Source organism: Amphiura filiformis, chromosome 19 (genome assembly GCF_039555335.1).
Source record: "Amphiura filiformis chromosome 19, Afil_fr2py, whole genome shotgun sequence".
NCBI lineage: Eukaryota > Metazoa > Echinodermata > Ophiuroidea > Amphilepidida > Amphiuridae > Amphiura > Amphiura filiformis.
Window position 1 is genome coordinate 57,038,409 of NC_092646.1, and position 21,400 is coordinate 57,059,808.

Consider the following 21,400-nt stretch of genomic DNA (forward strand, 5'->3'; position numbering starts at 1 on the left):
GATCGCCATTTCAGTCTGAAACTACTGAATGAAAGGATTGAACAATTTGAATATGCATCTTGTGATAGAAGCAACCCTATCCCTCCCATGCCAGAACAGATAGCACAATTTAAGATCAAATCAACCATTGCTGAAACTTGGCTCCTAATGCGCATGCTGCCATTGTTAATAGGAGATAAGGTACCTGAGGGCAACGATGTGTGGGAGTTGTACTTGAAATTAGCAGACATGGTTGAGTGTATATGTGCCAAATCTTATGAATGTGGGGAAATTGAATACATGGGAGAGAAAATTGTAGAGTTCCATGAATCATTTCATGAAGTTTTTGAGGATACTTTGCGGGCAAAGGACCACTTTACTCTACATTACTTGAAGCAGACAAAGCTTTTTGGACCACTTAGTGCATTTAGTACTAATTTATGGGAAAGAAAGCACAATGAATTTAAACAAATAGCGAACAGAAGCAAAAATAGAAAGAACATATGCCTTACATTGGCAACGGGACATCAGTTCAAGCAATACCTACAGTTTGAAAAGGACCAACTACTTGAAGCAGATGTCGAGTATGTAAAGGGAAATGCAGTTCGAGTTCAAGCGCTGACTGATGATGAACAAGCCCAGCTTCAACCAGTACTCACAGGTGCACAATATATCTTCAAAGCTGCCAGTTGCACTAAATGTGGAGTCAAGTACTCATGTGGATGTGCAGTTTTATTATCATATAACAATGACCAGTATCAATTTGGTAAAATTCGATCTGTATTTCATGTGAATGGAAAGGACCTCCTCCATTGCACAGTTCTGCAGACTTTAACATATGTAAGACACTACCATGCACATCAAGTTGAGGAATCCCCAACATCACTGCTAGTTGAAGTAGAGAAGCTTCTTGATTACCATCCACTCGGTATATATGAAAAGGACAACATGTCACTGATTGTCCTGAAACACTTTGTAAGTGCTGATAGAGACTGAGAACTTACATGACACTTCAGTTTGTTATTGACCAGAAATTAATATTTCAAGTGTTATTTTCTTTACCAGTTATGGCAAAGTACCAGTTTTATGTCACATTTGGCAATTCAAACAAGTTGATAGACGTGGAAGGTGATGATGTGTGCTGGATGGACGTCTTTAAGAAAGCAAAGGAACATTTTGGAATAGTACATGATGTAATATTCCAAATATTTGAATCTGGCTGGATAAATGACTTTCTTGATGTCGAAATCGATGGAGTGGTTCCACCTCGCGCTTGAAATTGAGAATGGTTACAACTGTGCCAGTTGTCATAGTTACCGGGGATGAAGAACTGAAATTGGAGAAGTCTGAAGTTGGAAATGCAAGTGAAGAGATGAAAAATGGAGAGCCAGTGTGTGAACAAGACCTGTCTGAAGTTACAGACGCAGGTGTAGAGATGGAAAATGGTGAGCTAGCACTCGAGCCAGTCACAGTGAGTGATGATGAGTTTGAAGACCTGAAGACCAGTGGTGAGGGTGATGCTAAATCAACCATCCCAGCAAAAAAGAAAAGTAAGTGCATGGTTCTTGTAATTTGCAGCAAAGAAACAATGCAAAAATCAATCAAGTCCTTAATACATGAACTGGTTATTTCTCATCTGACCTGCCAGTAATGCAATTCTTAAATGTTCCCCATAAACTTAATAAATTAAACCTCTATCTCAAACAAACCAGAACCACATTTCATTTAAGGACTATATTGATCTTTTGGATTCTTCTACTTGGTTGTTTGACTTGATTTTACAGTAACTGTATCAACAGAGATGATAACAAATTATCAAGTTTTTTAAAGAGTGTGGTGATTAGGTGGAATAAAGGTTATTTATATACAGAGGAGGATTTTAATAAGAATGTATATCCACCAGAATGCAATATGATCTGGAATTTGCATTCCCAACAGCCTCATTTTAAGTAGGGGTAGTCACACCCAAGCAATTTTAGTGTGGCCAGTTTCTCTATGGGATTAATACAGTACTGGCTGCAGTCACGAAATTCAAAATGTGCACTTCAATCAAGTGTAACATATGAAAGTCCTTGATTCAAATTGCCTGTGTAAGTTAGCAATTGATAGTTTCTAGAGTAAGATCCATAACTTTCTGATAATGTTCAAAATTTGCATATTGATGGAGAGGCGGAACCTTGGCTGTTTAAACATTTTAAGACTTTTTTTTTACAAATTAATGCTATTATTATTAAAGAATGCACTTTGAACATAAAAATGGTGAAAAACAAGGTCAATGACTCGATGGGTGTAGGATTTGCCAAAAATAAGGGGTAGTTTGACAGGCACATGACACATAAAAGTGCACCCTCTCTTTGAGTCTTCAACTGCTTTCAGCAGACCTGTTGCCTAGCCGGGATTATGGAATTGGCGATAGGCACCGCCCTATGCGCCATACAGTACAGGTAGGGCTTTACTTGAAGCTGGAATATATCAAGTTTTTAAAATAAGTTACATTTCTGTTTGATCATTGCAGAGTGTGTGAGTGGCCATACCCTTTCAGGTGCAAATCAACTATGTTTTCAACTGCTATCTTGGTAAACTAAAGGAGCAAGAAAAACTGACCAGACATGACCGATCAAAAGTACTAGAAAGCTTATATGAAGAAGCAACTAAGTACACTTTGTAAGTAAAATATATTCAGATTACATTGGGTAGGGCCTTTCAACTTTGACCACTTCTGAATATGTGGCTGTAAATTGTTTTAGCAGAGACACATTAAACACACAGGATGTATCAAGACCTGTCCGTCATGCATTGCGTAAACTAGTGGTATAAATTTCAACCGTTGTACAAATGTAGCAGCGAGCAACAGCCATTGAAAACCGTGGGAAGAGTTTTGAAACTGAAATAAACTTGTCAATTTTGAGAGGCGAATACACTTTTGACTACATGGGACGAAGCTTCACAGTCATAAGTACTCGTCTGTCAAGATGAATCTGGAATCGCCTCACTTTTTTATGGTGAAAATACGGTTTCCAAAATTGTATACATTCACATTTTGTGCATAGAGTTCCGTGTAGGGTACACATTGACCGTGGGCAGCACTGTACTTATTCTTTTACCCACAATTATAGCCAGTCGGGCCGGTAACATGCAAAACTTACCAGCCCGAATTGATCGCATACAATGTACTAGCCGAAATACTAAAATTAACAGCACTCAAAATTCTTACTGGCCAGTCGGACGGGTCCTTCTTGAAATTAGGCGCCCGGACATAAAATCTACCCACCCATGGCGTTCAAGGTGGGTGCTAAGTACAGCAGCTGACCCACTCTGGGTTGGGACCTCGCATCGCGACAGGGACCGGTGTTGAATCATCCTCTGCATTCAACACATATGTTTCTGTCCAACATTTACAGGACTGAGGTTTTTAATGTACTGCATGTTTTGTTTTAACTCTACCAAGCTAATATTATTTATTTTTGAAAGGTCTTCAATCTTTCGGTTTGTGCACTAGAATTTAATTTTGCCCTTAGTGCGATAGAATCTAAATTTGGAATCTGAAACTACCTAAACATTCCAAGAAGAGAGAGAAAGCGGGAAAAGAATATATGTGACAAAGGGAATGAGTCGGATGTCGCTATTATTGATTTTGAGATATTACATGTAGCAAAGAAAGTGTTAAAATTCTTTTATTTTATATTGTTTTCAGCGATTGATAAATTGACATAACTTTGCAAAGAAAAGTTGGATCAACATGGGGTTTTCAGTTTCTGAAAGCTCTAAATGTCCTTTTTGGAAACATGTGTAAAACTCATTTTTGACCAGGGTCGACATGTGACTCATTCCCCTTGATCATGTCACATATTGTTGAGCAGAGGTTTAAATAATAATTTAACCATAATAACCATAATTTTGCATTTTATCATGTTGTTTATTATTTTTCCAAATTGAAAATCAAGAAATAGTCACAGATATTTGTAAACATCTTTTTGCAGATATCCAACTTCAAGTCAGTATGATCAAATGGTTTCTGCACTCCTCTCAACATTCCCATATCTTGGGAGAGGTATGGCGGGACAGGATGCAAGTGTAAGTGAGACAATTTTTGAAGTCATGGTTTTCTTCCTTTTGTACAAAATCACCAGGTCTTGTCATCCATGCTGAAGTAATTCGGAAGGGACTATAAATCGTGCACCGTATGACACATGTTTGTTTGTATGTGACAAAATATTAACCCTCTGTTTCATAATTCACCATTGAAGTGTTACGTGTAAGCGTCTTATCTGCGTGTCAACTGGATCACGCTTTCCGAATTCTGAACCACGATCAATGTGATTGCTGTGCAAAGTATATATGGCCTTTATTGTTGTTATGAAGAAAGCGTGATCCAGTTACCAGGAGTTCACGTAACCACTTCACCGGCGAATTGGTTGCTGCATCAACATACGTTGATGGATTTTCATGGAACTTGGACACAATAGTGAAATATAGTCAAGTATGCAATTAGCATATTGGTTGCTACATCAACATACCTGTACTAGCTTTGATGGATTTTAATGGAAGGACAGCAGGTGTACATGTGGGGATTACTGCCATGCAGATATTTTACGCATTGCGTAAATATGTGTTCCACTTGTTTTGCATTCAAATTTTTTGCTGGGCAGGGGTATAATACCCCATCCCCATCTATTATTAGGAGCAGGGGACTAACTTGAGAGGTCACAATGTTGATAATTACATGATTTAGATTTAATGATTTCAGTGATCAATAATAGAAAATAAAAGTTACATGCACAACTGAACCTTTTCCATCAAAAAGTGGCTAAACCCCACAAAATGTATATCAGTGCACACTCCAAATGTGCATGCACATAGCAAACTTTACATGCATTTGTGCATGTAAATTAAACCCCTCTATTTCGAAAACTGAGTTTAGCATTAATGTAATAAGTGTTTATCCCAATTTATATTAATTAAGGTGTCCTGACTATTTCTCGTGCACTTTCTTTACTTGCAGGGTTTCTACAAAACCAAACTTCGTGAGAAGTTCAAAAACAATAGAAGAAGGCACGAAAGTGACAAAGAAGAGGTCATGCTTAACAAGAGGAAGAAGCCAACAGAAGATGGCAAGGCGGCAAAGGAAAAAGAAATGAACGTATGGTGCGTTAAGAATTTTAAACCGGAATTGGGGGCAGGGGAAGATGCTACTAGCATCAACATTCTCACCAAGCAAATGCAAGCTAGTCATGCAAAGAAGAAGAAGCAGCAAGATCCCATCTTGACTCGAACCAGCATGGAGAAAACTTTCCGGTAGCGTAGGGTTGATGTAGTGGATGGAGCTATGTCGATTAAAGGCGTGAAAGAGAAGTATCCATTGCTGTTTTGTGCAGATGAGGTATGTACAATGGGTCTCATATATTAAGGCTGTTGTCGGCAAATGTTTTTCATGTCAACATGTCGGTATCAATTTATCTCGATGCATAATGTCTACATGTATGTGGAGTTGTCGACATATTTCAAATTTTGGTTTGTCAAAAACATGCTCTAAAAATTATAAACTTCGATTTAAATAGTTCATATGTATGTTTTAGGTTAAGCTTACCTGTTTACAAATACACAAAGTAAAACATGTGGTTTTAAACTTTTTGACAATGGGACCTTATATACTGTAATCAAACTGTAAATTACTTCTTTTTTGGAGTCCTAGTTGCCGCTGTTTTCCTTCAGCTTGTCAAGCCCATTTTGACATGTTTGCTTTTGTCGAATTGAAGGAAATTATATTGACATGTCAGGCCATGTCGACAAGCGGCATGTCGACAACAGCCTTAGTCCCCATAAGGGATTGTCACAATAAGTAAGAATGTAAATGTTAAGGATGAAGAGTTTATGTAACCCTTGTAAAACCAGAGGGGGTTACCACCCCCTAACGGATCGTCCCCAGTCATAGAAGATAAGATAGAATTCTATAATAATTTTGTTTGCAGATCATGGCAGAATTTCACAGGCTTACTGAAGTGAACCTATATGAAACCATAGAGGAACCGGACATTAAAGAAGTTCTTCACAGCATATCACAGATGCGGCAGCCAACAAAATCTCAGGATGGATGAAACAGGACAGTAAACAGGGTAAGGCTGAACATTCTGTTAAATAAAACTTATACACAAATGGGAGTGCAAAAGACCTAATTGACAGAACATTTTCATAATTTAAATCAATCAAATTAAATTTTTTTGATATCCAGGCCTTGCATGTGACGTATCATCCCGTAAATATGGCGGACTACTCGAATGCATTCAACAAAAGCATGATTGCAATCTACCGTGACAGTTCGTCTCACACACATAACCCTGCACTATGATCAAATAGGTTGATGACAACATTTGATTGAATGGACTGCACTCCGCCATAACTACGGTGAAGGACACCGGCTCAAATCCTTTGTTTGGAGCCAATCGATAATTTCATGCAGGGCCTCTATACCGTGGTTGAAATTCAGATTCCAACCTTAGTACATGTATATGCAAAATTTTTAAACACTTTAGACAGTTCTTAAAATTTCATTGGTTCCTAGCCGTGTTATATGAGATGATATAACATGGCTTCAGATCTAAGTGGATGTGATGCTGAACACTACTTTTGAAGTCCCTCTGACATGTGCCTGAATACCCCGTAGTTTCAATTCTAGTTCATAAGGCAAAAATTACAGGCTAGAATGTGGAAATTTAAGACAGAATTGAATTGTATGCGAAAGCGTCGGAGGGGGCGGAATAACCAATACTGTTCTTGTTGCTTTGTGGCCATTTCAGCATGTATTTGTGGGAAACCTAACATTTGCTTTATTATTAAGTTTTTTATCTTCTATAATTTTACAATTTACAGACACTGCATTGCTAGCCTTACCAGGCCATTTGAATGAAGATATCAGCAGCTTTATGCAGTTCTCCACATCACCAGCAAGTGCATCGGCTGTTATTCTGGTAAATGATAAGGACGGGGATAAGGATATGTCCAAATCAACATACCAGATATTTGTGGAGAAAGGTCAAAATAGGGAGTGGTATTCCCTTGATAAAGCATACATGGGGCTCTTGGGGTACACTATGTCTTTCATCTTAGCTACCCTCCACAGTACTCTAAGACATTAATCTTTATGCAGAAGTTTATTGCCAAATTGGCTGACCGCACCAGGACACCTGATAGTGTTCTGAATTTGTGGACAAAGCACAGTAATTTAGCAGGATTAGGGTTTACTTATGGATGAAAATTAAAAAGTCTTGCTGTATAGCTAAGAGGTTTTGATCCCTCGCGTCAGGTAATAAAAGTTGATCGTATTAATTAACGATGTTTCAATGTTACGATTTTCAATGTTAGTCAGTGAGCCTTTAAAAAATTTAAAAGAGATCAAAGTATATAAAAAAGAAATGAATGCCTTGATCAATTTTTGAAAACAAGGTTCATTTTTTTAAGCCTGGAAAATTCTGTTTTGAGTAAATCTGCAGAGACAAGTTGTGTTCACTATAATAGTGGGCCCTTTGAATGTGCTGCATCTTTATGGAAAAATAATATCAAATAGAATTCAATTTATGGCTTTGCTTGCCTGTACACATCTTTTATTATGCAACAAAGTTCTTAAGAATTTTAATAGTTTGAAATTTTTGGAATTACCATTTTTCCAGAATATTGCAGTTAAGTGTAGATGTATTGCTTAAGCAATAGTAGTTAATAGTTAAAGGTGCTTGACCAGATCACTAAAATCATCTTCAACTTTCTCCCATGAAAATTGAGATTTGGGTGTCAGTAGAAAGCTTGTATTTTTCTCATTACCGTGGTGAACTTTTAGGCCCAAATTCTGTTTAATTTGGATGTTATGAACAAAAAAGTGGCTAATTACCACAAAAATGTGGTTACCACACTTTCGATTCCCACAGTCTTCTATGGGACAGCAAAATACACATTTTTGCGGATAGTATGAATACCACTGGGGCGATTTCACTCAAAATTTGAAATGACTGTTTTGGCGATGGGCCTCAATGTAAAGTAGGAAACACCATGTGCAAAAATCAGAACATGCACCTTTACAAGGGTTTTTTTTTTTTCAAGTAGGAGATACATGTAACATCCACTATTGCAAATATCAAAGGAGTCTAAAATTTAAACAGTTGTGTTAATGTGTGAAGCAAAATGTACAGAATTTTCTTATTTTGTGGTGTTTACACATTATTGCTGCTGCTTTCTAGCATGATGGAGCTTGCATCTGTTTGGTATACTATGAGAGAATTTTTAGAATTTAAGGTTGTTCAGATGCCAAACCAGTGACTGCACTGCATAATAACAAAGCTATACCTGTAACATATGCATGGACACTGGACAGATATATTTGTGCGAACTGTGAACTAATATTTCATTCCACTGACTGTGCCCTTTGGCACTGTTGAATGTCTTTTTATGAACATAATGTGACATTTTGTATTGAGTGTACAAAAGTTGAACTTACAGGTGACATGAAACTTTTGGAAAATGAATTTTGTTAAAACTTTCAGATAAAGTCAGTTTTCATCTAATTATAAATGTCTCATTCAAAGTGAAAAAAAAAAAATTGCAAACTTGTAACTTGCTTTGAAGTAATAACAGAACATTATGCTTATGTTATTTTCCATATCAAAAAGATACAGTTGTCTACTGGCAAATGTTCCCCATTTTGACTGTTAAAATGCAAACCCATCATATGAGTGGCGACTCCGAGGCATTGGCGTCAATGAGGTGTGAAGCTCATTGTTACCAGTTAGTTAGTCCCCACTTGAGATGGTAAGCAAAGCCCATACTTGTATAACCTTTCTATTGATAATGGCAATATTTTCTCAATATTCCTTCAACAATAAAAAGGATAATGTGGATAGATGATTTTCATGGCTGTTACTATAAAAAGCAGTTATATGTGCCAGCCAACAACTGCATCGTTTTGATGCGGACAGTTATCATTTTGGCGCGGGGGTGTTTTGGATGATTTCTCCTAACATACATGAGATTTTTGCACCCATTTCACCACAGAATTTTAATAAAACTCAACATTTTGTTACCAAAATCACAATATGTTTAAAAAACCCAAAAAAAAAAAACAAACAGAAAACAAACCAACAACAAGAAGTGTGGGGATGATGTTGTGAATCATGTCAAGCAACTTCATTTCTTCAAATGGATTGGCTGTAGACCTCAAGAGTGTGTGTATTAACTCTGATAAATTTAGCTGAAATAAAATTGAAATTTGAATGTCACTTCAATTTGAATGAAACTTGAAAGTTCTTATTGCAATATAAATAGCTGGCTTTATTAACATAATCATTTGCAATTAGCAATTGAGAAAAAGTGCAAAATTGGAGGGGAAAGTGTACAAAAGTTTGACCTTATAGTTATTTGTTCAAATTGGGCTATTCCATTTGAAATCCACACCTCCCCTGTCTAAGATTGTGGAATTCCATCCAAATTGTCAGTTTAAGTCATTACAGATCCAACAAAATCCAAACTTTATCAATTTGAAATCCATACTTTCCGGTGGAATTCAAATGTTCCCAACTTTTTTTTTTAATTCAAAGATACTTTATTCATAGGGCATCGTCCGGAATGCAGGTAAATGTGAAAATTGCACAGTGTTCAACTGGAAGTTCAGATTGAGATGACACATGAGGATATTTCCATCTAGACTCTGTGTATCTCAACTAGAATTGAGGTACAAATAACATCAAGAGGGGGGATTTCAAATGGAATAGTCCATTGTCTTGCCTGTTGAAGAATGTTTATTAACAAGGATAAAAATAAGCTGAAGTAAAATTGTAATTTGTATCACTAATTTGTTGAAACTTGGAAGTACTTACTACTTAAGAGGCCCATGATCAATGTTATTGAGGCAATACACCCGAGATGGCCACTCAGAATGTGTAAAACAGATACCCTTTCCCTGGATTTCTCAATGCCCAAAAGTGACGACACATTAATCATGAGATGGCCGCCGTTGGGAGTATTGCCTCAATAAAATTGATCGTGTATGGCCCACTTTAGTTTATAATGTATATTAACTGTTAAATTGTATCCGAAGTTGCTTTGTATTAATTGCCCTTGTTCTGATCAGTCTCAACTTACTATCTGGTAAAAAAATATTTCTTGAAGTCATGCATAGCATTTTCTACTATAAGTATTGAACAGAAGTTATGATCGTGCTTGTTCAATATTTATGGATTATTTGTCTAAATGCACCTATGGACATTCCAATCACCCATTACAATTATTGATGGGATTAGAAGTTGACAGTTGAACATAAGTCACAATATTATTCATATTTTAAATTAGGATTTCTCTTTTTATGAGCCTTTCGGTCAGAATTATTGCACCTGTACACATCTTTTGTGGAGATTATCACCATTCATAATTGTGCTTGATGAAGGCCAAGTAAATCAAAAAAGTTTGTCTCAGCTTTCCTTATGGCTTGGTGACAACTGGACGCACGTCCTCTACGTCTTTTGGGTGGAAGGTGGTCATGGAGGTCGTAGAGAAGTCATCAGAAAGACTTGCAAAAGCGTTCCAATGAAAGCACGAAGGGCGTGCGCCCGGTTGTGACTGAGCCTTTAGTCAAAAACCCTAAGCGCTATGAATTTTTTTTAGTAAAAAAGGCAAATAAAATAAAAACACAAAATCCTGGAAAATAAAAGCGATCGCTCAAAATCTGATTTCTAAAGCTATGCGTGCGGAAAGTTGTAACAAACTGTTTTGTTGTTGTTTTTACCTAATCATTCTAAAACTTTTAATTATAATAAAAGTAAAAATACTTCAGTTGTAATCATTTTAAGTAATTTGCTGTTATGACTCAGTGGAGGAGGTTTTTGACTAGAAGTACATTGACTATTCTTAAGTACTTGAGAAAGTTACTGAAATCTTATTGCAATGGTTTTCCAGCAGTGAGGTATTAGACAAATAACACTGTTACAGCTTACTATGGACTATGAATTTAAATTTAACAATAAGAATTGTTTTCAGCCTCTGCCATGCATTGTTTCATATGCAACACGCAATACCATTATCTTTGTCATTGAGTCACTCGGCTTTCACTTAGTGGTTTTAACGGGTACACAACAGCACCTTCCCAAATCAGCCATAAGGTTCACTTCTATAGTCAGCTTTTTTGGGGTCAAGAGGGTTAGGTCCACTTTTCAGGCTGTCTCACCCCTAAATACAATTCTCATGTGACGCTCTTGGGTTCCGCTCAAAAGAAATGTAGCGCCTGTGTTATACGAGGCGAATGCATGGCAGCAGCTACATTTATTCTCTGACCTAAGGACATTACTTCTGAAGAGTTTAATTGGCAATGAAATACACATTGTACTCATCAGCAATAGAAATTAACTGTGTGTCTGATTATTTTCAGTGTCGTGTGGAAATAGTTATGGCATGTTTCACAGTATTTTACCCATTTTGGGAACTTCTGTCCAAGAAGTAACATTAGCAGTCATCTTCATCATAAATTATTGTTTTTATCAGAAATTAATGTACAAAGTCAGTAATTGGATATTAAACTACATGTCAATGTATCACAGAAAGTGGTGTTCAACACACTGTCCTTCTGTCAGATAAAATTAAATCCCTAGTACATGTAGAATATATTGCTAAGGGTAATATTTTTTAGACAGAACTTTCCCATACACAGTCCAAAAATAGTAACATTACCAACACATTTGAACCTAGAAACACTTTTTAAAGATAGAATTCAAAACAACACAGTTTTTTTTTTTTATTTCTTGATTACAAGTATCAAATCAATCAATTTATAGTTTTTCTCTACAATAAAACAATGCCTTTTGGTAACATTCATGTGAAACATGCCTTATACCCTTCATTATAGGTATATAGATAGGCTGCAAATCACAAAATGGATGCAAACATCCACCTTTTGTGCACCTTCAAGTCGTCTATTTTGAAACCTCCAAAATGGGTCCTCGAGCCAACATCCAAAACCCCTGTGAGTCCTCCGGTGAACATCCAAAGGTGTCAATAGTTAATTGATGCCCTAAAGGGTTATCCATAACACCTCTTGAGGTGTCATTTGACACCCTTGCAAATGGGTCCTGAGGCGAACATCTAAAGGTGTCAAGAGCAAATGGACACCCTAAAAGGTTAATCATTACACCTCTAGAGGTGTCATTTGACACCCTTAAATATGGGTCCTCAGGTGTTCATCCAAAGGTGTCAAGAGCAAATAGACACCCTTAAGGTGTCATGCCACACTCAAAGGTGTCACTGTGACACCTTTGGATGTTCGCCTGAGGACCCAAATCTGAACACCCCTTGTGGTGTCAAATGACACCCATTTTTTTTTTCAGTGATACTGTGTATTATTTTGCTCTGTGGGCATGGTGGGAATCAACAGATGTTGTTCTGAATGTAAACACGTCACCGTGCATGTGCATCCAGTGTTTTTCTATAAAGAACAATGAATAAAATCTTTAAATAAGATACAGTTTGAACATGTTGAAAGCTTATCAATTTCAATTTTGTACTTTGTACCCAATAGCAGAACATGTGCTCATTTTTTCAGTAAATGTCACGGACCGTGCATTATCGTACATTGAAACACTCATAATTGACATAATAGCAAACACATGGTTTACAACCTTTCTTGAACGAAAAAATTCCAATCATTTCTACTAAAATGGTATCTAAAATTCAGTAGGGGCAAGTCTTGGGCAGTCCAAGCAATATTTTTATGCATTCTCACAATTGGACTAAAATGTTTGTATAATGTAACTAACATACAGTATACATTAACTATACATGACTGTGTAGGCGCAACCCTGTCAAAGTACAAAAGTAGGCCTATACATTTTGGGAGGGCCATTGCCTCTACTTTGCACCAAAGGTTGTTTTTTGATAGGTACTAGGTGCTACGGTTTTAATCGGTTTCATATTTTTGAGAAGCTGCTGCATTTTCGATGTTTTCATCCTGGGGTTTTCATCCATATTTTGCACCTGCTTCAAGATCCCCTACTGAAATTGAATGGCCAATTTTGAAAAGATTTGGCACTTTACTTTTACTTTTGCTATATGGAGTCTAGTTTGTAAATTTCAATGCAAAATGATGCGAAATCCTTGAAATTTATTGACGAAACGCAAAGGAACCCACTTCATAATACATGACCACAATATTCAATTGTTGATTCTTGCAACTGTTTTTCAATCTTTTATAGCAAAAACTCAGCAAACACAAAACGTTTTCGCAAAAACATTTGCAAAAGGATACAAAAGGTTGCCTGAAAACGTGTTAACGTCGGGTGATATAACGGGTATAAAATGTGTTAATAACATTCTAAAATATTTGTTAAAACTTACTGCAAAACTTTCTAACATGTTAGACAAAATATTTTGCAAAATGTTTTTGAAAGAAATTTTTTGCAAAAATGTTTGCAAAAAAATATTTTCCAATAACATTTTGACATTTTATCGATGTTGTTGTAGTGGGTTTCCATAGTTTAAAAGCGTTTTAGAAGTTGGGCATTCAAAAAGCATCTCTGTAGTAGGAATACATGAATGTATTTCCATGTTTTTGGTAAATGTTGTGAAGCCTTTGTTACAAAACGGACTTCAAATGTAAATGTGTCTTTCCGAAATGAATAGCTTCATGAACTTTCTGAATCCGTTAATAGATAACTTGTCTGAAACATGAATTATGTGCATTACATTTTTAAAGACTTCTCATTGTTCGTGTTTTTTCAAGCCACTTAACTTAGCGACACATTTTTTCATGGCGTTTCATGTGCCGTAACAGCGTAAAACCCTTGTTACAAAAGGTACATTTGAAAGGCTTCTGTTTAGAATGAATATGTTAATGTCTCTTCAAGTTACCATACTGTGTAAAGCCTTTGTTACAACATTTACATTTGAAAGGCTTCTCTTTACTATGAATACGTTCATGTTGCTTCAAGTGAAGTGATCGTGTAAAACCCATCGTGTAAAACAGATCGTGTACAAAATGTACATTATAAAAGCTTCTCCTCAGTATGAATACGTTCATGTTCTTTCCTGTTGCTTGAGTTTGTAAACACTTTGCTACAAAATGTACATTTGAAAAGCTTCTGTTTAGAATGTTTAGAATGAATAAGTTCATGTCTCTTCAAGTTACCTTTTGTTTTAAAGCTTTTGTTGCAACATGTACATTTGTAGGGCTTCTCTTTACTATGAATACGTTCACGTTGCTTCAAGTGAAAAGATCGTGTAAAACCCTTGTAATGTCATTTGTGTTTTTAAATGACTTGACTCTATGAAGCATTTGTTAGTATTTGGGCATAGGAGGGACACATTCATGCCTTTCTATGCCAACAGACAGATGTTGTGAAGCCTTTGTTGGAAACAGGACATATCAAGGGTGTCTTAGGGGCACCCCTGTGGTAAATTTGTGACTATTTTTGCATTTTTATCAAAAATAATAATATACTGGTAACAAACGTTATGTATATTATTGGGGCAAGGATTCCAATTACTACACTGAAATTTCAGTGACTTACGACAAGCGGTTCAGCATATACGATAGGAAATGAGGTACATCCTAGCGGTACCTTATTTCTTATCATAAATAACGAACCGCTAGTCTTAGGTCACTGAAATTCCAGTGTAGTAATTGGATTCCTTGCCCCTATAATATACATAACTTTTGTTACCAGTGTGTTATTAGGCTGTGAAAAAAATGCAAATATAGACATAAATTTATCAAGGGGTGTAGTACCCCCTTAACATGAATATCTTCATGAACTTTTCAAATTATGTGCATGTTTGAAGCCTGTGTTACAATATTTACACTGGGAAGGTTTCTTCTCGTACTTGAGCTCGTGTTTTTGCAAGTCACTTGACGTAGTGAAGCATTTGTCACAATATTTACATTCAAAAGATGTTCATAAGAGCATAATCATGTTCGTTCACGTGATCTGATCTTGTGAAGCTTTTGTTGCATAATAAATAGTCAAAAGACTTCTCTTTAGTTTCAATATCTCCAAATACATGCACATTTATATTATCTGATACTGCGGAGGCTTCACTTGAAGATTCCCATTCAAGAGGCTCCAGAATTTCAGACTTTCATTCCGGGGGTCACTCCCATTGTGGCCTGTACACCATCCGCGATAATGAAAACGCGCGTAAAAGGGTAGTTTTTCGTGGGTAGACACGATACGCGCGTATCGTGTTTAGGGTGTCAAAAACATGAAAAATTAGAAAAAGGGTAGCAAAATTGCAATTGCTAATTCGCGGAAATGAAATTTAGGGTATAAAATTTGATGCAAGGAAAAATCCCTGTTTAGGGTGTGAAAACAGGCCCGTGTTACCATCCTTGTTTAGGGTGCTTTTCAAAAGTTGATTATCGCGGATGGTGTTCAGGCCACAATGGGAGTGACACCCCCGGACTTTCATTCCATAGGCTCCTCTTTAAGATCAATACCGTCATGCTCGGTAGAGGCTTCATCAGACGACCTATATCCCAAAGAAACCTCTTCAGTATGAACATGTTCCTTCAAATGATCTGATCCTGTCTCCTCAGTATGACTTATTTCTTCAAAAGGGCCCCTTTCAAGATCGCTCTCAGCATTCTCTGTGGATCCACCATTTGAAGCCCTAATTTCTGAAATCCTAACTATGATATGAATACTCCCATTTACATTTGAGTTGTCTGATACTGAGGAAGCTTCACTTTCAGATTTGGACCCCAAAGGTTCTTCTTTAAGAGCAATACCGTCATGCTCGGCAGAGCTTTCACCAGATGACATGCATTCAAAAGCAGCTTCAGCAGTTTTACTTCTTTCATTTACATTCCAGTTATCCGACACGCGGATCCGGAAGATTCCCATTCAAAAGGTTCCTCTTTAAAGTCAATGTCATCATGCTTTGTGGTGCCTCCATTTGAAGATCTACCTTCAAAAGCCTTCACTGTACTTTTTATACTTCCATTTACATTCGAGTTATCTGATACTGCGGAAGCTTCACTTTCAGACTTGCATCCCAAAGGCTCTTCTTTCAGAGCAATACCGTCATGCTCGGCAGAGCTTTCACCAGATGACATGCATTCAAAAGCGGCTTCTACAGTTTGACTTCTTTCACTTACATTCCAGTTATCTAACACCGGGGAAGATTCCCATTCAAAAGGCTCCTCTTTCAAGTCAATTTCATCATGCTGTGTGGTGCCTCCATTTGAAGATCTACCTTCAAAAGCCTTCCCTGTACTTTTTATACTTCCATTTACATTCGAGTTATCTGATACTGCGGAGGCTTCACTTTCAGATTCATATTCCAGAGGCTCCTCTTTAATATCAATGCCGTCATGTTCGGCATAGATTTCACCAGATGACCTACATTCAAAAGCAGCTTCTACAGTTTGACTTCTTTCATTTACATTCCAGTTATCTAACACCGGGGAAGATTCCCATTCAAAAGGCTCCTCTTTCAGGTCAATATCATCATGATCTGTAGTGCCTCCATTTGAAGATCCTACCTCCAAAGGCTTCTCTGCAGTATCAATACTTATATTTACATTTGAGTTACCCGATACTACTGAGGCCTCATTTTCAGATTTGTATTCGTAAGGCTCCTTTTTAATGTCAATACCCTCATGCTCAGTGAGGACTCCGTTTGAAGACCTCAATTCAAAACTTGCATCTTCATGATCGATGGAGGCTTCACTTTCAGACCTGAATTCTAACGGCTCTAACGGCTCCTCTTTTACATAAATACCGTCATGCTCTGAACCTGAGTTGTCTCTATCTAACGACCTGCATTCAAAAGCCTTTTCCACAGTGTGAATCCTTCCATGTGCATTTGAGTGGCCAGACTCCGTTGAGGTTTTATTTAAAGTTTCAAATTCATTAGGCTTCACTTCAGGAGCAATCCCATTACCTGGGCTATCTGGCCTTGTGGAGGCTTCATTTGACGATTTGCATTGAGAAGCCTCTGTTTCAATTGTGCTCACATTGATTCGTATACCATTTAATTTGAAAGAATCTGTCAGTAATGTACTTAAACGCTTATATTTCAAAGGCTTATCTTTAGTTTGTTCCTCAAGTACGCTTCCTGTCCCTGACCATGTGAAGCCATAACTACAAGATTTGCAAAAACATGTAAACACCTCTATTTTAGATTGTCTCTCATCATCCTTATCCCTGCTGCTTGAAGTGGTGAAGTCGTTGCCACAAAACTTACATTTTACAGGCTTCTCCTTACTATGAATTAGTGCATGTTTTTCCAAGTGATCTAACTTTCTGAAATTGGTGTTGCAGAATTTACATTTAAAAGGCTTCTCTTTGGTGTGGATACGTTCATGTTCCTTCAATTCATCAGGCCCTATGAAACCTCTATCACAAAACGTACATCTGAATTCAACAGAACTATGAGAAAGTACACTATGAGTAAGTACATGTTCTTTCCAATCATATAACTTTCTGAAATTGGTGTAGCAAAACGCACATTTGAAAGGCTTCTCATTATGAATACGTTCGTGTATCTTCAATTCAAATGACCATTTAAAACCTTTGTTACAGACAGTACATTTGAAAGGCTTTCCTCTCAGTCTGATGTGAATGCCTTGATGTTCTTCCAATTCAACACGCCCTATGAAGACTTTATCACAAAACGCACATCTAAATCTAGTTCCAACAGGAATGCATTCAAAGCTTTTCTTACAAAATATACATTTCAAGGGCTTCTGTCCAGTACCATCAGCGTGCTCTATCCAATGCCTCCTATCGAAGAAGAAGTCCTTATTACAAACCTGACATAGCGCTTTTACAATTTTAGTACAAACGGGTTTCAGAGTTAAGCCATAATTATTTTCGGATTTCAAAGCATTGTTGATCTCCCCATTACCATTAGTACGACTGCTCCACTTACATGTTGATGGTTTCTCTGCAGTGACACTATTTTTGGAGACATTCTCATCACAACTGGAATTCATCTGGAGAGGATCGGAATCGGATGCCATTTAATATTCTGAAAAAAAAAGCGTAAAGTTTGTAAGGTTGGCAGTATGTCTTGCATGACATGGTATTCGTCCTAATTACCATCCTGTGCAAGAAGAATATTAATTTTCTGAACAAAATCATTTGCTTTCATGGCCGTCGGCTCATGTATGAGAAGCAAATACATAGAAATAAGAAAAGAATCCTACATAAATTTGTTGTCTACACTTCACTTGACCCAAATATATGATTTTTTTTTAGTGATGAGACAATCGCACATGGAATTTTAGAGGTATTTTGATAGCAGTTCCACATAGAAAATCTGCACTATCATGAGACAATGATGGGTTTTTTTTGGGGGGGGGTGTTATGCATTAAATAGGCCTATTGGCTGAATATTTTTGATGAAATTCAATCTTAATTGACAAGATGTAACTTTGCAACGGAAAGTGCTATGGCAAAACGGTTTTCAGTTTTGGGTTTTTAGGAACCGATCACAAACACTTGTAAGGGGGTCTGATGCAAGAAAAATTTATCATGAAAATTGTTCGCCGCCCCCCTTTACAGACTTCAAACATTTTAGCCCCCTTTTTTTTTTTTTTTTTATGGGTCAACCCCATAGAAAATCATATAAACTCAATTTTTCCAGGAAAATCTGTGGTCATTTTTTCCAGCCCCCTAGGCCGAGGGTCAAAATTTTTCTTTTTCAGGGCCCGTCCCACCTTTTTGCATCAGCCCCCCCCAACAAGTGTTTGTGTACGGTCCCTTACTCAATGGCTTTAATTTGATATAAAATGATGCAGTTTGATGGCAAATTTGAATTCACCTGGCATACCTATTTAATAAATGGATAGGCTTTAGGTCTCAAACAGGTTGTGTAATTATTGTCAATAGGCCCTATGGGACGCACCATTAGATATTACGGGGGGGGGCTAGGGAGTTTGGGTCAGGCAGAAAATTTTTTTTTTGGCACGCTGAAGTAACGAATTTTTTTTTTTCGCTGCCTTTGGAGGCAAATTTTTTTTTTTTCGCCGCCTTTGGCGGCGAAGTTGTTTTTTTTCAATTTTAATGTATACCTTTATACAGAGCTGGGTAGGGGAAATTTTTTTTTTTTGCTCATCAATGAGGCAAAAATTTTTTTTCTACTCATCAGTGAGGCAATTTTTTTTTTTTACTCATCAGTGAGGCAAATTTTTTTTTTTCAAAAAACTCCCTAGCCCCCCCCCCCGATAATATCTAATGGTGCGTCCCTATCAATATTTTGCGACATTTATAATGAAAACATTTAGGCCTAACACTGAACACCTAAGGCACTTCCTAAAACTTGAGTCCTCACACGTTTGAAATTTACTACAACAGAAACTGGTAGGAGGTGGGGCAACGGACCCCCGGGCAAAAGCGGAACCACCTGGAAAAAAGGCCTTGGCAATACTGCCGTCTATGCAAATTATATTGAGGAACACAAGTATGGCTACGAGGATTTACAACAAAAATTTTATCTGAAACAATCCACTGACATTCGAGCAAGATCGAGTCAAAAAATTACTACCCGTCTGGTGTAAGATATGTAGATGTTTACTGCGCTGACATTTTACTTAATATCCGATTCCCAAATAATTGTGTATATTGTAAACACGAAGGTACTAGCCATGAGCTGGATTAAGTGCATGGCCTATATGCTACGATGTATTATGCATGCAACCAATTTCTAAAAAATCGGGTACGGTATGGGGCAAAACGGAACCCTAGGTGCGGGGCATAATGGAACAGGGTTCCGTTTTGCCCCGGGCGTTTTGTCCCACAGATGGGTTCCGTTTTGCCCCAATTGGGCATAACTTGTCTTCACTCAAGGAAATGTAGGCGTTATCTAGGGGCCTACTCGAACATGGTAAACACTTCGCTGAAACATAGACATATAACATATAACTAGACCTACTATAGAATTAATGATTAAAAGTTAACCACTTACTCCACAGAGATGGTTAGCCTACTGAATATTTCTTTCTAATCAAATATTGGTCATACATATTATGCCTACTAGGCCTATAAGAACTTAACCACTCACTCCACAGAGATGGTATAGGCCCACTTAAGGCCGTATAAAATTAATGTTTTGGTTCTCGTCCAGAGGATTTTCATGAATTGATGAGGGAGGGAGGTGTGTTTTTTTTCAATGTAAAATTAGCGTTGTCAGTAGTTTTCGGTCTTCTCCAACAGTGCTGGAGGAAACGATGAGGCCCTTTTTTTTTTCAAATGTGAGATTCTGAGGTATAAACCCCTAGAGTACCACAAAAAGACTTGGAAGTGATGCTTGTTCTCTAATAAACTTATTTATATGTATGAAGATTTCATAAATCATTCCAAAGTCTAAAAAAATTGAAAAATCTAAAAATAAAAAAAAAAATCTGACAAATCCCAGAAATTGAGGAGGGAGGGGACGAGAACCAAAATATTAATTTTACACGGCCTAATATTGTAACTGAATATAGGCCTACATATAACTAGGACTAGGGCCTACCGATGGAACAACTAATATAAGTTTGCACCCAGGGTGCCGTTTTGCCCATAGGGGGTTCCGTTTTGCCCCGATAGTGGGGCAAAACGGATTTTTTTGTTGAAAATATTTCTTCATTTTTATAAAAAATTGTAAGGGGTGGCATAATAATTATGTGTACCCGGGGGTGAATTCTCAAAATGGTCTGCCAAAAATAAAACCCCCCCCTTTGGCCGTGCCAAAAACCTTTGCCCCCCTTCGACGTGCCAAAAACCTTTGCCCCCCCCTTTTGAGCGTGCCAAAAATCTTTGTCCCCCCCCCCTTACACATGCAAGATTTTGGGGAACCCAATTTAAAACCTTAAAATTGTCTTAACATATAATGCGAGCACAGCGAGCAGGAAATTTTGCATATTTGAGCGTGTTCAGAACGCGTTTTCCACGCCTTTTTAGGGCGTAGGCCTAATATAGAAGCGGTGCCCAAAATATCTGTGCCAAAATTGCTTGCCCCCCCCTTTCGACCTGCCAAAAATCGCTTGACCCCCCTTTCGACCTGCCAAAAATGCTTCCCCCCCCCCCTTTTGGCCTGCCAAAAATCTTTGCCCCCCCTATAATTCACCCGGGAAGTACAAATAATTATTGCACCACCCCTAAGATTCAAGTTATATTGGTTAATGGTATATTAAAGGTAAATACAAACTTCAACTGAATATATAATTTTTACAGTCATATATTACTTATGGTGACGTCACAGAGCATCCTCAAAGTTAAGTGTTCCATTATGCCCTAGTCACGATTATCGCACTTTCAGTTTCCCACGCGTTTGAACGGGAATTGGATTGCGTACTTTTTCGATGTCTAGTGAGCAAATTTTTTCAATATTTTGAGAAAATGATGTCAAATTTTCTATTCTGTATTGTTTGGTAATAATGTCTTTTGCCAATAGTATGTTTAAAGTTGTAATT

The 21,400-nt window shown here is 37.3% G+C and overlaps 3 protein-coding genes across 4 annotated transcripts in view; 2 read left to right on the forward strand and 1 right to left on the reverse strand.

Moving 5' to 3' along the window:
* Positions 1 to 87: 87 nt before the first annotated feature.
* Positions 88 to 975, forward strand: LOC140140679 (uncharacterized). The gene has a single exon (XM_072162437.1). The coding sequence runs from the start codon at positions 88 to 90 to the stop codon at positions 973 to 975; it is 888 nt and encodes a 295-aa protein (XP_072018538.1).
* A 2,994-nt stretch (positions 976 to 3,969) lies between these two features.
* Positions 3,970 to 6,998, forward strand: LOC140141550 (uncharacterized). The gene is made up of 4 exons (XM_072163459.1): positions 3,970 to 4,053; positions 4,982 to 5,359; positions 5,949 to 6,092; positions 6,847 to 6,998. The coding sequence occupies exons 1-2, from the start codon at positions 3,988 to 3,990 to the stop codon at positions 5,276 to 5,278; spliced, it is 363 nt and encodes a 120-aa protein (XP_072019560.1). The 5' UTR covers positions 3,970 to 3,987; the 3' UTR covers positions 5,279 to 5,359; positions 5,949 to 6,092; positions 6,847 to 6,998.
* Positions 6,999 to 15,194: 8,196 nt separating this feature from the next.
* LOC140141545 (uncharacterized) overlaps positions 15,195 to 21,400 on the reverse strand; it is a 41,573-nt gene continuing 35,367 nt past the window's right edge. For both annotated transcript variants that reach the window (XM_072163452.1, XM_072163453.1), the window contains exon 2: positions 15,195 to 17,973. In XM_072163452.1, the coding sequence (XP_072019553.1) occupies positions 15,800 to 17,965 (2,166 nt within the window). In that variant the 5' untranslated portion in view covers positions 17,966 to 17,973 and the 3' untranslated portion in view covers positions 15,195 to 15,799. The remainder of the gene's footprint in view (positions 17,974 to 21,400) is intronic.

Excerpts from the sequence above, each read along its gene's own strand:
- LOC140140679 (XM_072162437.1), top strand. The coding sequence starts at position 88 with ATGCCAGAACAGATAGCACAATTTAAGATCAAATCAACCATTGCTGAA.
- LOC140141550 (XM_072163459.1), top strand. The coding sequence starts at position 3,988 with ATGGTTTCTGCACTCCTCTCAACATTCCCATATCTTGGGAGAGGTATG. Across the intron at positions 4,054-4,981 it reads TGGCGGGACAGGATGCAAGT|GGTTTCTACAAAACCAAACT; the intron begins GTAAGTGAGACA and ends CTTTACTTGCAG.